Source organism: Phyllopteryx taeniolatus, chromosome 17, assembly GCF_024500385.1.
Source record: "Phyllopteryx taeniolatus isolate TA_2022b chromosome 17, UOR_Ptae_1.2, whole genome shotgun sequence".
Lineage (NCBI taxonomy): Eukaryota > Metazoa > Chordata > Actinopteri > Syngnathiformes > Syngnathidae > Phyllopteryx > Phyllopteryx taeniolatus.
The window spans coordinates 3,875,001-3,892,053 of NC_084518.1; the positions used below are offsets into that span (position 1 = coordinate 3,875,001).

The window sequence follows — 17,053 nt, forward strand, 5'->3', positions numbered from 1 at the left end:
AAAAAACATGCATGAATTGGAGACTCTAAATTGCCCGTAGGCATGACTGTGAGTGCGAATGGTTGTTTGTTCCTATGTGCCCTGCGATTGGCTGGCAACCAGTTCAGGGTGTACCCCGCCTCCTGCCCGAGGACAGCTGGGCTAGGCTCCAGCACGCCCGCGACCCTCGTGAGGAGAAGCGGCTCAGAAAATGGATGGATGGATGGATGGTTCTTATTTCTTATTGACCTGTCCAACGGTTGAGTTTCGGTGCTTTTTGCACAATTTGCTGTTCTCTAATAAAGAGCTACTTGGCAAAATTCACAACTGGTGTTTAAAGGTGGTACAAACAACAAGTGGAATCTTACACTACCTTAATTAGTTCCGGGACTGTTTGTGAAAAAAAGACATTTTTCTCCTCGTTAAAATGAGTAGAAATATAATTAATCTGTTCCAGAACCAAGTCGCTTGCGTGCGTAGCTCGCCCCCGTCGTCAGGCAAGGAGCGGACGCCAGAGCGCCCCGTGTACTGGTGAGCACGCTGCTTCGCAATCCTCCTGCAGAGATGCCCGATGACTCGCCCACACCCCAATTTCGACAGTGGGGCGGTTGCTCCCCACCCCTCGCATTACATTTGCCAGCCCTGCTAAGCAGGAGTTCACCAGACTGCAGTTTACTAATTGCACAACCACTTTGACTTGGTAGCCATACTGAGGGCTTTAGAAGTTTAGAGCAAAAACAAAGATATGTATCTGTATGTGAAATGGATGATGCACTGAACCACCGACATTCAGGCTACATGAGAGAAAGCGCAACGAAGTGTACTGCATGGACGCTGTGACTTTTGACTAGTTTGTGAAGCAGTATTTGCCAGAAAATCTGTTGGCAAACGTAAAAGTTTGTAAACCAATTTCTTTGTGAACATGGGTGTTTGTGAACTGAGGTTGCACAATACGTACTGTGTATGTATGTGTGTGTGTGTGTGTATATATATATATATATATATATATATTTACTTCCTTAAGCCCTGATTACGAAGCACTTGTTCGCTGACAATGTTGCTCGTCAACATTCAGTGTGAACAATCTGGAGGAGAAAAGTTTGAATAAACTGGCACTGTTGTTTACATTCACGAGACTGCCTTGGTCAACCTGCTCTCAATTGGCTTTTCTCTACGAGGCTTAAATACAACAGGCAAACGACTTAAGCAGATGCGTCTAGATTTGCTTACAGCAAATTGAATAGCGTTATCCAAAGGGCCTGTGGGTCCCCTAAATATTTTAAATATGTAATTTAGCTAAGTCAGATATTTTGAGCGGTGCAGTACAATTCATGATCTATCCAAGCTCTGCACCGCCTCTTTTTCAATGTCATCTGGGACAGGCTCAAGTCCTGACATGACCCTGCATAGAATGAGCGGAGCAAAAGACGGATGTATGGTATAATTCAGTCATGGTACTTGCGTGGAGAGTAGAGCATTATAGCCCCTTTAAATCTTGTTTAACAGAGCAACATCAGTGGTCAAAGAAAACATTTCAATACAGACAGAAATATAATCCGAGTGGGACAGTGGAATTTCTAAGGCTTAACACAATTTGTTCTATGACGCCGGTCGACCTCCAATTTACAGTATCCGGATTTTATATTTTTTTCCCCATAAGCAGCACCTGAAATTGAATGTGGATTTCATGACTAAACTACCACCAACATAAACCCTTTATTAACTGTACATTTAATGGGTTATGCAACATCAAGTTCTTTTAAGCCATACAAGTGTAAACATTGTTTGTAGTTTGTACTATTCATGTCATTTCTATGAAGAGTGACAAGTACCAGATGTTCCTTGCATCTCTCGCTCTCTTTCTTTCTCTTTTTTTTGTTTTTAACATGAACTGTAACACAAGTATACAAACTAACCACTCTGTCAGTAAATTACTTTACCATGCACATCAAAAGATGTTTTTCCTGAATATTTTGGCCAAATTCCATATTGTACAAACGTTGGGCCCTTCAAATTCTGTACCACTGTGCTCGACGTGATCACTTATTTTATCATATTTTTGTAGCCCTCATAATGCACAACTAAGTATTACAAGTTGTAAGGCCATTGGTAACTTGCATGACAAATGGGGATAGGCCATAACTTGTAAGATGATTGTGTTGTTAGCTGGCTAAATGCTGATTTGTTTAGTTTATGATCTGGTTTCACAGCCCATTTAAAATACAGAGCCCACAAGTTTACTAGTACAGTGCAGCAATTCATACTCTCCAGCAAGAAAGAGTAACCACTGCAGCTCAGTCTTTACACAGACTTTTGTTCTTTTGAGGACTGCTTTTGAGTTCATAAGAAGTCATATTTTGAATCAGATACATTTAACTTTTTATCATGCAACCGCCGTGTTTGGTTATAAAGAGACTTCTTCTGTGCAACCTTGGATTTTATAGTTTTTCCTCAGACACTTTGCTTTTGTGCTGGTGGTGTAGTTGCTGCAAGTAGGGTATGTATTATTATTCCTCTTGTGTATATTATGCTAATACTATTGTAATTGATGAATTGATTGTGAACGTATTGGTAGATTGTATTAATTGACATTGATTAATCCTATCTTGAAGCAGTGGAGTGGTACCTTAACCTGTGCCTTAAATTTGTTCTGTGACCATGCTTGTAACTTGAATCACTCATCTCAAATCAACTTTCCCCATTGAAATGAATGCAAATGTACTTAATCTGTTCCAGAACTTCCCAAAACAAGAAAAATGGCAACCTATAGTATTGTACTTTATAAAAACATACAGAAATTAAATAATAGAATAAGAATTAATCAGTTTTTGCATTATGATTTCATGCTTCACTTCAATGGACTCTGTGCTTCTACTCCTAGTCAGAATCAGAATCATCTTTATTTGCCAAGTATGTCCAAAAAACACACAAGGAATTTGTCTCCGGTAGTTGGAAGCGCTCAAGTACGACAACAGACAGCCATTTGACAGAGAACACTTTGGAGACATTTGCGCACCTTGGCCACGACGGACAGTATGAAGCTTGAAGCAACACAGACGCACTTCTTTTTTGAAGAAATGTTTGCCATCTACCAAACAGCACACGGCATGGTCAGGGAAGGCAGGGCATTCTGAGGACCCATGGTTAGAAATGTTTGGCAAAATACCTGCACAAAAAATGGAAAATGTGAGCACAAAACCTAACAATGACCTGTACTCTCACACTTTGTTGTGGAGCTCGCTGCAGTCATTTTGCGGTGGAGTGTCTGAAGTTCACACCTATGTCAAATTTGTGCTCGCAAGACAAAGCAAAAACTGTCAAAAAGAAAAGTTGGGGCATTCATAACTCAGGTACTATTGACTTTGTTTTAACAGGAAAAGGCGCTGTTGCTTCCATCTCAACTAGTTTGCATTGCAAAGAAGGAGGACATGGGAATTGGACTTACATTCATGCAGATAAGATGTATGACAACTTCATCAAGTGGCATTTTTCTGCTCAATATAATACAGGCATGGAAACAAGTTCAGAATCTTTCTGCAACAGGGTCAAAGGCAAAATCACAGACAGGACCTCAATTATTATGCTGTTGTGTTGCAGACGTAAGCGCTTTTCCAAGCAGATTGCTCTGATGTCATCCTTTGCTTTTCACGGCCCATAGGGGCTATGGTATACTGTGATCCATTAACCATCCCTCTATTCATTTCCTTTTTTTTTTTTTATCAGCTTTCAAGCATCATTTCTTAGGGATTGCAATTTGTAGTTTTGGTGCTGTATATAAGAAATCAAATCTACTGTGAAGATGTTGATGCCGGGGCACATACAGACTGATAGTGAAGTATAGGACTATTTTATCCTCGTGTAATGGTGTGCTAATGGTGTTGCCCAAGCTGAGGCCTCAGCGAGTTCTGTTTCACCAGTCCTTAACATAACCCCACCTCCCACCAGCGCCATCATCACAACTAACACCGCAAATCTCCCAGCTTATCCCTAGCCAGGAAAGACCACCGCTTAGGCACAACCACAGCTAATAGCTTGTTCAGGCCCACTGGTTTCGCACTTGAGTTAATATATCCCCTGAATTATAATGGCATTAATTGCTGGAATATACAGAGGGACAGCTTGCTATAGCAACCTGAACGGCATAGAAATGAACTCGCCGTATTGGCACAGATCAGTCAAAATGGGAATAGATAATGGAGATGACCGGAGGATATAACATGCCATATGTTTGTTTTGGTTTTGCCAATGTTAAGGTCGGCATGGATCGTCTTGCGGTGTTTGGCTATTGAGCAGTGGAGCCTAATGTTCCAGCTTTAACACCTAAAATAACTGCCGGTGATTTATTGCCCATGTGCTGTTTTCATGTATGTTTTGTTCACTCTGTTAAAGCGAGGCCGGATTTGTTATACTGCAAGCGGCCCACAGCACTGGCCAGTAATGAGGATTAGAGTTGTGTGACCATGTTTGAAGTATTTATATGTTTCAAAGATCTTGTTCACAGTAATTTTGAGAGCATGTGAATACTTAATGTAGTTCTTTGTAGAACCAAACAATGGCTGCAGTTTCCCTCCTTTCATTGCTACAGATTGGTGAGACCTCAGTCATCTTTTGTATTTGTCAGTCCAATTTATTTCTCGTTTTCCCTTTCCAATTTAGTTCTTGGGCCGATAGAGATTGTTCACAACCTGTCCCCAATTTTTTGTTGTCTTTTTACAAAGGCTACTCTAGGGCTGTAGTGATTACTTAAGTAATATAGTATTTAAGTGATTAGTATTTCCCAGCAGGTATGGGCATTGGATTCATAAACATTTGTTTGCCACAGATATTTTTGTGTGTGTGCAGAACAAGAGAACGTTTTTAATTTGAATTATATTTAAGATGCATTTGTAACAGTGCTTGATATTTCAGCATAAGAGATGACCTCTTTCCACCATATATCCAGCGCCATTTAAAAAACAATTGTTGCATTTGTGGCAATTTTTTTTTGGTACATATGGTATCGCATCATAATAAACTGCAGATTGCACAATGGTTCGATAATTGTTCTTGCACTGTATGAGTTATGCCTTTCTAGTTTTATCAAGGAAGATGTCGAAAAGAAAAAAGTAAGCTGAAATGATCAGCTTGTTATCTGAAACAAATATATAAAGGGTATTCATCAACACTAAATCAGTTAAGTGAATTTCCTGATTTCCCCAAAAAGTTAGCGCCAGTTAATTTTAGTTACAGCCTGTTACGTTGTTGCATCCTATCTCTCATACACTTTGTTGCCACGATTGTTACTGTTATTGTTAACTCTGATACCTTACGCTAATGAGCTCTCTCCCCTTCTCCTGTCTTGCAGGCGGACTTGACAGGAATCAAATGGAAGAGGTTTGTGTGGCAGGGTCCCACCTCTGCACCCATCCTGTTCCCGGTGACGGAGGAGGATCCCATCCTGTGCAGCTTCAGCCGCTGTCTCAAGGCCGACGTGCTGAGTGTATGGCGACGCAGCCAGCGCCAGGGTCGGCGGGAAATTTGGCTGTTCTGGTGGGGGGATGACCCGAACTTTGCTGATCTCATCCACCCTGAGCTTGCTGGTAAGGGCTTGCTTAGTGTACATTCCCAGTATGGTGTTTCCTTTACTGCATAGTAGTACATGTTGGTCCTGACAGGAGAGTTGACTTTATAGTGTTTGAGTGTGCGCGAGAGTGAGTGTATAATGTACTTTGCAGCTGCATGATAGTTAAAAGGGAAGCTCACATCACATCAAAGTCTGTTTACAGGTCTTGGAAAGTGCAACTGCATATGTGATAAGAGTCTTTTATGGCTGCTCTGGAAGCCGCAGGATTTCCTAAAAGACGATGTTGGTTTAAAAATGAAAATCTGGGGTTATGAGCGTTGACTTGAAAGTGAGTTTAGTTGTCCTTTAGTTGATACTTTGCCTACATGCCAGACACTATTGTACCTGACACACCTGTAAAAGTTAATAAAACTAAAATGCAAGCCTCTGCGTCATCACTTTGATTGCTTTTAATTAACTCTTCATTGTGTGCTTTAACTGATATAAAAGTGCAATCCTTGTAACTAAATCACAGTAGTTTGGGTTGCATTTGCAAATTAGATGATTAAAGAAGACGGATACTAAATGTGATTAAGTGCCATGGCGGGAAATATAATCTATGAATATGAAATGAACACCCACCGTACGACTTCACCATTTGTTGGAGTCACTCAAGCCAGAAGAGTGATAGCTGTAAAAGAAATAGGAAAGTGTAAAGGGTTTGCAGCTTCTGTATAATAAAAACATGAACATAAATCACGCTGTCATGATACGTTATTGGTTGTTCAATGAAAAATGATACAGGTTTCAGTGCCTGTCAGGTGGGCACAGGGGATACCCTGTAAATCGGCACCCCAGGGAAATGTTAAAATCTGTGACTGATGAGCCCAGCCAGCCACACTGGTAGTGCCAGCACCTGTAGGGCACCGCTTTCTCCGTGGAGACACCAGCTATTATGTGGTCTCATTTTCACATTAGTGTTTGAGAGGGGGGGGGGGGGGGGGGGGGGACTCAAATCAGGGTGTGTACCGCCATGCAGCACATTAAACAGAGCATGTGTGGCTATTCTACAGAGAATGGACAAGAAATTACGCCGGTATAAAACTGAGCTCAGCTTCATCTTAACTCGAGCGAAGCGCAGCAAGCAGGTGGAACCATGTGGAAACGAGGAAAATGTGTCCACTCCCCACTTTATTCCTCTCCCTCCTCAGTAACAGTAACATTAGCACTAAGAGATGGAAGAGGCCATTTTTATTCATGCTCTCTGCCATGTCGATGGAACTTTGGAGGCTGAGGTAAGCCCAGCTTTTCGATGACTCCGCTTCATTATTGGACAATGTGCCTGAAGCGGACTGCGAATGAAACCTGAAGGCTTCGATGGGCGACCCATTCAGTCCTAACTGTTCCCAGTAATAACCTGACGCGTATGCCTCAGGTCTAATAGTGAGTGGTACATTTCAAGTCAGAGGGGGCGGTATCGAGGAGCTATACTAGGAAGACGTTAAAGCCCCCACTAGGGCTTGCGCATGCTTTGGGTAGGTTCACAGCAGAAATGAGAGGATTGAATATCGCCAAGAGCAGCTGGATCTCTGGGGAATTGGGAATGATGAATCATCTTTTTTCAAGACTTGTGGCTTTTCATGTTCTTTTTAAACTAGACCAACAATCATTTTGAATGAAAACAATACATTTGATTTATTGGCACATTTTGCAAACATGCAATTTATGTTCCTCCGGCTGAACACACATTGATTTGAGGTTTTCAAAATGTTGGGCTCTCAAATGTGTGTGTGTGTTTGTGCACATGCGTGTGTGTGTGTATAGTAGAACCATGCATATTCGTAATTTATGTATTTGCAGATTAAATTTTTTTTTTTAACCTTCATCTAAACTTGTCTATTCGGGATTTTCTTTAACATGTTTTAAAAAGTGTATTTTGTGTACTGTTGGTTGTAACCCTGCCCCAAAATGTATCAAACTATTGTTTTCCTTTAACTAAGCTTCTGTGGTGGAAGGCAGAAGGCTGTTATGTGTGTAGGTGGAAGGTCTGCCTACACACACATTTGTGCCATGTTTGTGTGTGTGTAAATCTTAGCCAGAATATTCCCATAGAACAAACACAAAATCACTTAAACTCCAAATTTGGCCATGGTACGAATAAGTTACGGTAACTTCGCAAAAACATAGCATTTTATACTTAGTGGTAGTCTGACATATGTTAGTTAACAAGTGATAACAGACGCTGAGTGCAAAGGTTAGAATGATAATACAGTTCAAGTGCTGGAAGTCATTTATTGATTGACGGCCTCTAATAGTCAAAGCATCCAGGATTAGATGTGTTAGGGGTTTCTTGCTTCTAAGAAGCAACTCGGTGTACGTGAACAATTTAGAGTTGATTCTGATGTTACGAAGTTGTGTTAAGAATGCCAGTCGAGAGAAAAGTGCACATATGCGTCTTACCTTGCATCTGCAGTGAGTGTAGGTAAAAACAAGTCAATTCAGTTAATAAACCATTGGGTATATTTTAGTTTTGGGCTTTGTGTGGTTGAAAAATTAAGGAAAGGATTTTGTGGTTACCATGCAAATCTGCTGCGTTCCTCTCATTTTGGCAAACTGAAATGGCAGTGGCTCCCCCTCTCTTCAACCCTCATTAGATTAGCGGCCTGTGAAAGTCTTTTAATTTTGACCAAGTGCCATTTCTGTAAACCAGCGTGCCAGTAATCCCTTCTCTCCAGGGACATGGGGGGTGGGGCGGGAGTTGAGCCAAAAAGATGAGGGTAGTGAAGGGCAGAAACTTGAGGAATCTTTTGATGTCTGACACTAATTCACTGTTGAGGCAATGTGAGGGTAACAAACTGCCAAGGACCGTCTTAACATTATTGGACAACCCACCTTACTCTTACTAACACAATAAGAAAAGTAACTCTCATCTTCCCCTGGCTTTGCACTGAAATGAATCCCCAGAAGTGAATACCATTGCTGGATTAAATGGCAGCCCTCCCCCTCCCATAGGTTGGGAATATGCATTTATTCTTATGCAAATACCACACTCTCTTCATCGCCCTCTCCCCTCCAAAGCAGTTGCAGTCTTCTGACCAGGGGCATCTAAAGCAAAAGATAAATGGCTGCCTTCTCCTCCTCCCTAAAGACACACTGATCTTTTCAGCATAGGAATTTGCAATGGATGTTTGTGTGTGGGAATAGTTTCTCCATGGTATGTCTCCTAATTCCATACTAGTTTGCCTCTGTCCTTTTTTCCACTCGAGTCCCAGTGGTATTTGGACAACATTTGATGATGGTCTCCATTAGTGGTTGGACAGCTCTTCCTCAACATCCATGAGTACACCCCAGCAGATTTGTTAGAAAACCATGGTTTCTTTTCATAATCAATATTTTATATGGCATACACTACCCAAACGTGGGCCATTGATTGATGAGGTTTATGCACACAAAAAAAATTTTCAAACAAATTCTTCTTCACAGGAATTAAACCACAGTTGTCTAGTCATCATCAGAAATTTGAATATTGTTCTTGCGCTCCTGAGAAAAGGATAAGAAGCTTGCTAAAAAGTTTTACAATTTTGTACAGTTTGTAATTTGACAATGTTTTTGGGGATATTCCTCGAAAGCTGCCAAACGTGACATCAGCATATCGGGTGAGGCTTTAGTGTTCATTACCAGCCTGAACTGCAAATGAATAACCGTTAAGATTTTCCTTGCAGTCCTTGACTTTTATATTGTGTGGCCACATTTCCCAAAACAATTTCCGTCATGTTTGAGTCCTGTAAGTCAGTATCCATGTTCTCCAGATAAAGAAAAGAGCTGAGAGTATGCCACTTTTATCACCGCCATCACCGTCATCTATCACACTAAAGTTCCTTTCCACAGAACGTCTCGGATGCAACAAAGTAAGGAGATGATGACTAAGACACTCAATTAAGTTTGAACAATTTACAGGTAGCTCTACAATGCCCACATTTTCGTGTAATCCAGTCCCATGACGTCTTCGTTCCCAACATTTTTAAATTATTATTATTATTATTTTTTTTTTCCTCATTGATTCTCACTAAGTCTGGAAAACAGTAATGAAAGATACCCCTTGAGCAGATGCAAATGCAGCATTGTTTAACAAACGTGGGTGTAGCACTACAGCCCCATGCAAAACTCATAGTTAATGTTTCATTGTTGTAGATAATGTAATGACTTACTTTCCTCATCCTGTTTACAATTTGTTCTTTGTCTTTTGTCTTCGTTTCTCTTTCCCCTCTAAAAACTTTGTTGTGTTCGACGGCTCGACTTTGATTCTCAATAAACTTCAATTATAATACTAAGAAACCACAGTGGAAGCTTAAAAACTCCACTGTGACCCAGTAAAACTGTTCCGGCATAAAAGGGATACAGAGCCTCCATTCTGCTTGACCTAACAGCCGAACAGGACAAAAAAAAACAAAAACAAAAAAAAAACATGGTATACTCCACCCGTTTCAGCCAATATCCAAGCCGAGGTTTGTCAATTTCTTCTCAAACGGTCTAAAGTGCTTCATTGATGTAATTAAGTGCTGGTGTTTTTTTATGTTATAATTGATCCAAATAATAATTGAGATCAATCAACAAAAATACAGGTTTCAAGTTTGCTTTGCTCTTATTTTGAAGTTTAAATTATTGTTGATTAGTTCAAGGTGTACCTCCGCCTCTCCCCCGAAGATAGCTGGGATAGGCTCCAGCACGCCAGCGACCCTAGTGAGGAGAAGCGGTACGGAAAATGGATGGATGGATAGTTGCATCTAAAGACATTTTCGTTATGAATTACTTTGGTTTTTCTTGTGCATTTTTTTTGTTTGACAAATTACAAACACAAAAAAAGGCTAACAGGCTCGCCAAAGATTTGGGTCTTTTCACACACTTCTGCTGAAAGCCGTAACGTACAAATGATTGCATAGAGACAGCGAACTATACAGTGAGAGATAATTGCGAAATTATACAGTACATATTAACAATATGTTCTAGGCTGATGAATAGTAATGGTAAGTGCTCAAGCCACAGGGTTTGGGCTATACACTTATAGACACACACGGCAAGCTTTACCGTCGTTTACATTTGTAGCTTATCGAGGTAGCCATGCAGAAATGTTATTAAAAGGGCATGCATGTGCTTCCAGTTATTGACAAATCTCTACTGGACTCAGTGTCTTTGCAGTGAAGACACAGTCTAACTGTAGCTTCTCATGGATCGTTGCATCTAACAACCAGCTCTGCATTGCTATGCTGCACTGAGCTGTTTCCCTGACCCCCACATTACATACAACTTAGCCACAAGGCAACAGCTCCTGCAGATGTACAACCTCATGTTGTTACATTTTTGTTTGAAATTTAATGTGAGGGTGTGGTTATCCCACCAATTTGAAAATAATCTCCAGCATGGCTGTTGCAGCACATATCTTTTCACTCCTGGATGTTTTGTCGGATCTTAAGAGAACGAGAGAGACAGCGAAGATTGTGAGGAAGGGAACTAGGACTGCATTTAAAGTGTCCATCTCCTTGGCTACTCTTGATGATCACTTTGTACTGCATCCATGCATGTGGTGATTAAAGGAAGAAAAGCTCTATTTAGTAGTACTCTTATATTTTTTTTCTTTTTGCCACTGCTTTTAGAATATACTTATCCAAATAGCATTTTTTTAAAAAAAAATATATATTTTTTACATCCTGTGAGACTGAGCCCCACTTCACTGTTTGACAGTACAATCCCATTTTTGTGGACTCAGTGACGATTCCACAACTTTGAGCTCAAGAAAGCAAACCTTACTAATTATCCCGAGTTCTCTAAATGTGTTTGACTGTTTAAATGTGTTAATTGCTAATGAACCTAAAGAAATATTTAGAATGGACACACGTTCACATAATTGATGAGGAGTGAATCAACTAAATCCATTAACTGGAAAAGCCCTGCTAACCGCTAAGTTATTGTTAAATGAAGTTGCAAAATACCGGAATAAGTGCTTGGGCGCTATAGGACACTTTTCACTGAAATCTGGCTGGAACCGCGTTACAGCAGAGTACCCAAACCAAATATGAGCAGCAAATTAATGCATATTTTGACAGAAAATAATGCACAGATACACACAGGACAAGTCAGAAAACGAGAAATGAATTGATTGCCAAGAGGAGGGGCCAAATAGATATAGTATACTAATATAGTATGTAATATATTTATAAAATCAGCAATGTTATTTGTTTGTTTGCACAGTTGATTGCCAAGTTTTGATTTCGACTTGTGAGGTCCGCACATTAGCGGCATGACTGGTTAGCACATCTGCCTCACAGTTCTGAGGACCGGGGTTCAAATCCCGGCCCCGCCTGTGTAGACTTTGCATGTTCTCCCTGTGCCTGCGTGGCTTTTCTCCGGGGACTCCGGTTTACCTCCCATATCCCAAAAACATACATGGTCGGTTGATTGAAGACTCTAAATTTCCCGTAGGTGTGAATGTGAGTGCGAATGGTTGTTTGTTTCTGTGTGCCCTGTGATTGGCTGGCGACCAGTTCAGAGCGTGTACCCCGCCTCTTGCCCGAAGATAGCTGGGATGGACTCCAGCACGCCTGCGACCCTAGTGAGGATAAGCGGTATAGAAAATGAATCGATGGATGGGTCTGCACATTAAATGTTTTCAAAATTACATGTGTATCATTTTACTTTTTTTAAATCAATTTAGCTTTGCAAAAGAACCAGACAACCCATTCAAAATTACAGTGGAACCTCGATTTAACAGACTAATCGGTGGGAGGGGTTGTCCATTCAAGCTTTATTTGAAGCACTTTTTTCGTGGCCTATAAACAACCAGTACAGTGCAAAATTGTAGAAAATAAATGTAAGTTTACGTACCGAAACATTTCTGTGATGGTCTAATACTGCTGTGAAAATGCCATGATCGATGCTTGAGAGGGGTGATAATGGTGTACTGGTGGTTGAATGTTGTTGTGCCACATTGGCTTTCATGAGCCATGAGGATAGTGCGCTTCCTTTTCCCACCTCCGTTACTAATGGATGACATAATGAATGGCTTGACAAAAAAGCAACTTTATACTGTACCAAAATCAGTATAGCATGCATGAGAGACGTGCACACGATGAACGCCCAAGTAAACAATCGAGGCTATGACCGGAAATATGGGTACAAGTCACTGTCTGTTGATTGCGCCAGTAAATAGCAGCGGACAGTTCTGGATCTATGAGAGGGGGTGTTCTGAATTCCAACCAGACACTGCCATTCTGTCCTCTAACTTGGCTCTTTCAAAGGCTTAATGTCAGACCCTGCACATCACAATAGACAAAAAAACCACGCTATAGAGAGACTATATAAAACAACTTGAAAAAATAGTTTTACCACTCTCGTACGCTTTCAACACATTTAAACTTATTAAAACACTTACCGGTAAACTTCTTAAAACATTCTCTTTAAACACATTGTATCCATCCATCCATCCATTTTCTGTACCGCTTATCCTCACAAGGGTCGCAAAAATTGCAAGCAAGCATACAATTTATTGAAATATGTGTTATACCTATTGTAGTCTCCATGTTAGATACTTATATGTTCCTTGAAGAGGTGGGCCTAGTGGGGTGATGTATGTCATTAGCGAGTCTGAATGTGAGTTTCTGGGCATGAGCTGTGTCCGACAGCAGCTTCAATGTGAGGGTGCTCATTTTATTTATTTATTTTTTTTTACTCTTCTTTACTGGCATATAAACGGCTGAAAAGTGCCTCAGTGACTGTGGCTCTCCCCATGTGAGGGCTTTACAGCAAGTAAGTATGCTGTAAAACCCATAATGATCACTTAAAAAAAAAAAAGTGCTTAGAAGGATAATTTTATTATAATTTAATTTAAAGAGCTTCTACATACTGGTGTATGAACGTTTACAGCAACATAAAAACATGATATAGCACTTTTTGTATTGCAATTGCTTTCATTTAATTGTATTTTACTCTCTGCAGCATGCACATTAATATGTGTATGTTAAGATACTGCGTTAAAGTTCGTAAAGAGGATGCACTGGCTGTTGAAATACTTCTGTAGTGGGTATGGTCCTTGCATTAGCCTGACATCACGCACATACACAAATCATTTATCAATTTATCATTCAAATTTGGCAGGGTTGCTAACTGTACTTTTCTTTTTTGTGGTCCAATTTTAAAGACGAAAGGCTTCTTTATATGCACGCGTGCAGCGACCGTGCTGACATCACTACGGCGATCCCGCGCAGTTCGCCTTTATACTCGAGCGCAACCCACGCGCACGGTTTTGAAAATGTGCTGCAGTTCTCCTCCAAGTCGGGGGTGTCGCTATGGCTGGTGTTGGCTAGGACACCACAGAGTGGAGTTTCCTCTGCATTTTTGGCCATTTCCGGTAGCCGTTTTTCCTTTTCTTTCCGGAACAAGGAACCAAAGCAACAACAATGGTGACCGTGGAACAGTGACTGCTAGAACAACAATTCTCACAGGCATACGTACTGTATACAGCGGCTGAAATAAGTATTTAACACGTCACCATTTTTCTCATTAAATATATTTCCAAAGGTGCTATGGACATGACAATTTCACCAGATGTTGGGAGCAACCCAAGTAATCCATAGAAACAAAGAAAGTAGAACAAATAAGATCAGAAATTAAGTTGTGTGTCATAATGCAAAATGACACAAGGAAAAAGTATTGAACAAGCCCACTGGTATTTATTTAATACTTTGTACAAAAGCCTTTGTTTGCAATGACAGCTTCAAGATGCCTCCTCTATGGAGAAATTAGTCGCATGCATTGCTCTGGTGTGATTTTGGTCCATTCCCCCACACAAGCAGTCTTCAAATCTTGAAGGTTCTGTGGTCTTCTTTTATGGACCTTGAGTTTCAGTTCTTACCATAGATTTTCGATTGGATTCAAGTCAGGTTATTTGCTGGGCCATTCTAGCAGCTTTATTTTCATCTGTGAAACCAATTGAGAGTTTCTTTGGACGTATGTTTTGGATCATTATCCTGCTGAAATGTCCACCCTCTTTTCATTTTCATCATCCTCGTAGATGGTAGTATATTTTTGTCTAGAATGTTCCTTCAACAATGTGAAGTTTACCAGTACCGTTTGCTGAAAAGCAGCCCCGGACCATCATGTTCCGACCTCCAAACTTCACTGTTGGTATGGTGTTTTTAGGGTGATGTGCAGTGCCATTTCTCCTCCAAATGTGGTGTGCATTATGGCATCCGAACATTTAAATTTTGCTCTCATCAGACCATTCTATTCTCCCGGTATTTAACTGGCTTGTCCAAATGTTGTTCAGCAAACTTTAAATGAGCTTTGACATGCTTTTTTTCTTTTCAGCAGTGGGGTCTTGCGTGGTGAGCGTGCATACAGGCCATGGCGGCGGAGTACATTACTCACTGTTTTCCTTGTGACAACAGTACCTGCTAATCTTTTTGAAGCTCTCCACAGGGGGTCCTTGGCTCTTGGACAACTCTTCTGATTATTCTTTGCACTCCTCTGTCACCAAGGAACACCTGATCAATGCAAATTTAGTGGTATGATTGGCTTTCCACTTACGTATTAGGGCCCCAACCGTGCTCACTGGAACATTCAGAAGCTTAGATATGCGCCTGTAACCAATGCTATCGTTATGTTTTGCAACAATTACTTTGTGATGGTCTTGAGACAGCTCTTTCCTCTTACCCATCGTGAGATGTGTCTTGACTCACACCTTGGCAGTGAGACCTTTTTGCAGGCCATCCATTAGGACTGAACCAGCTGATATTCAATTGGGAACAGTTGGGTGCCATGATTGGGTAGAAAAGGAGCTTCCCTGAATTGCTCAGTCATTGAAGTGAATCAGTAAGTGGATAAGTAACTACTTTTGCAACACATAAACGGGCACCATGTCTTTGGCAGTACAGTAAACTCTTGTTTATCGCACGGCTTACGTTCCAGAAAACTATTTGTTGTATTATTATATACATTTTGAATTTTCACACACTCTGCAAAGCACATACCTATTATAGCTGGGTGTTCTCTGCTTAAATGACATGAATAGCAGCCCATGTGGACGTGGTGTGAACAGACGATTTCCTGCCTTAGGTCTTGAGACCGTTCCTCACACCGACGGTCCTGGCAATGCAGTCAGCGAAAAGAATCTTGGGAACCCAGAATTCATTGCGGTGATGTTTTTAACTACAGAACTGTAGTTATAGAAAATCAAGCTAAACTGTTTTTTACTTGCATTTGTTCCTGTCGATATTGTTAGGAGTGCTATTAGCTATTTGTCAGGCGAAGGTTGGTATTTGTGAATTTATTTCATACAAGTTGACTGTGGCTGGTGTTTTAAACAGTGGCTTCCCAGTCATCCTCAAGCAATGTGGTGACTAACCAAATGTATTAGTTGAGATTACTCGGTAAGGTTTCTTTTTATGCTAAGAATAATGGCCCAGTTAACCTAATATGAGTCATTCCTGCCACATTGAAATCATAAGTAGGTGTAGGTGAGTCACTGCACTCCACTGACCTATATAAAAATAAAAACACATTTTTAAAAATCATCAATGCACTGAATCTGCAATAAATCAATCGCAATATATTCAGCATGATCAACTCGTGGTTGCGTTCCACCAGGCTCTTTACTTGTCATAATGTAAGATACATTAAACATTGTTTCGCAAGTGATTCATAAGAAAAACAATGTAAGAAGGATTCCACTGATATCTATCATTTATTTTGGTTGCGGCAGCCTTTGAACAAACTTTGCAGCAGCTGTCTTTTGTTCATTCTGTGATGCTGCAAACCCAAACCAATTCCAAATGATTGAGCAAACTGTGCCTTTCTCTAAAGTAGCTCCTTTCTCTCGATATCATCAGTGTGCTATACTGTAAGCAGTGTGCGTCAGCCGCGACATGCTTTTAACCATGGAAGAAGCTTGGGGGGGGGGGGGGGGGAGGATTCTTTTGGCAGTTTGGGGGGGGATGGGCCTGATTGAAAATTTCAATTAATCAATATATTCGATTAATTGGCCAGCCTGAGCTCAGAGATCAGTTTTCTAGGGCTAATCTCTTACTTGTGAACCACCCTCTGCTTTTCCCTTTTTTTTTTTTTTTTCCCCTCTTGCTGCAGCTCCCTTTCTCGTGCTCTTTGATAGATCTCTCTTGACTGGCATAGCGCTGGGACTCGGCCATGCGTGCCTTGCTGGCCCATGGGTGCAGTCTCCTCCCTCACTGTCTCTCTGTCCCTTCTCTGCTCAGGAAATATTCATTAATTACTAATGCAGACTACATAGAGCAGTGCTGGTTCTTTCTCTCCCCTTGCAGATAAAGAAGAAATTGAGGCGAGGAGAAACCTTGTGGCCAGCCTTGTTAGAATCCCCACGAGCGCGGTCGATCACGAAGCATTAATCTCGCTGTTTAACGACTGCTGCGCTAAGTGCTTATACATACATGTAGATGAACAAATGTGGATGGATCACCTGACTTAGACCACCTCTTAAAAATATTTCCCAAAGCTCTTTTCACATTC

General features: G+C 40.9%; 1 protein-coding gene across 2 annotated transcripts in view; it reads left to right on the plus strand.

The window, feature by feature from the left end:
* med13a (mediator complex subunit 13a) overlaps positions 1 to 17,053 on the plus strand; it is a 99,932-nt gene that overhangs the window by 15,119 nt on the left and 67,760 nt on the right. For both annotated transcript variants that reach the window (XM_061751061.1, XM_061751062.1), the window contains exon 2: positions 5,324 to 5,558. In XM_061751061.1, coding sequence (XP_061607045.1) covers positions 5,324 to 5,558 — 235 coding nt within the window. The remainder of the gene's footprint in view (positions 1 to 5,323; positions 5,559 to 17,053) is intronic.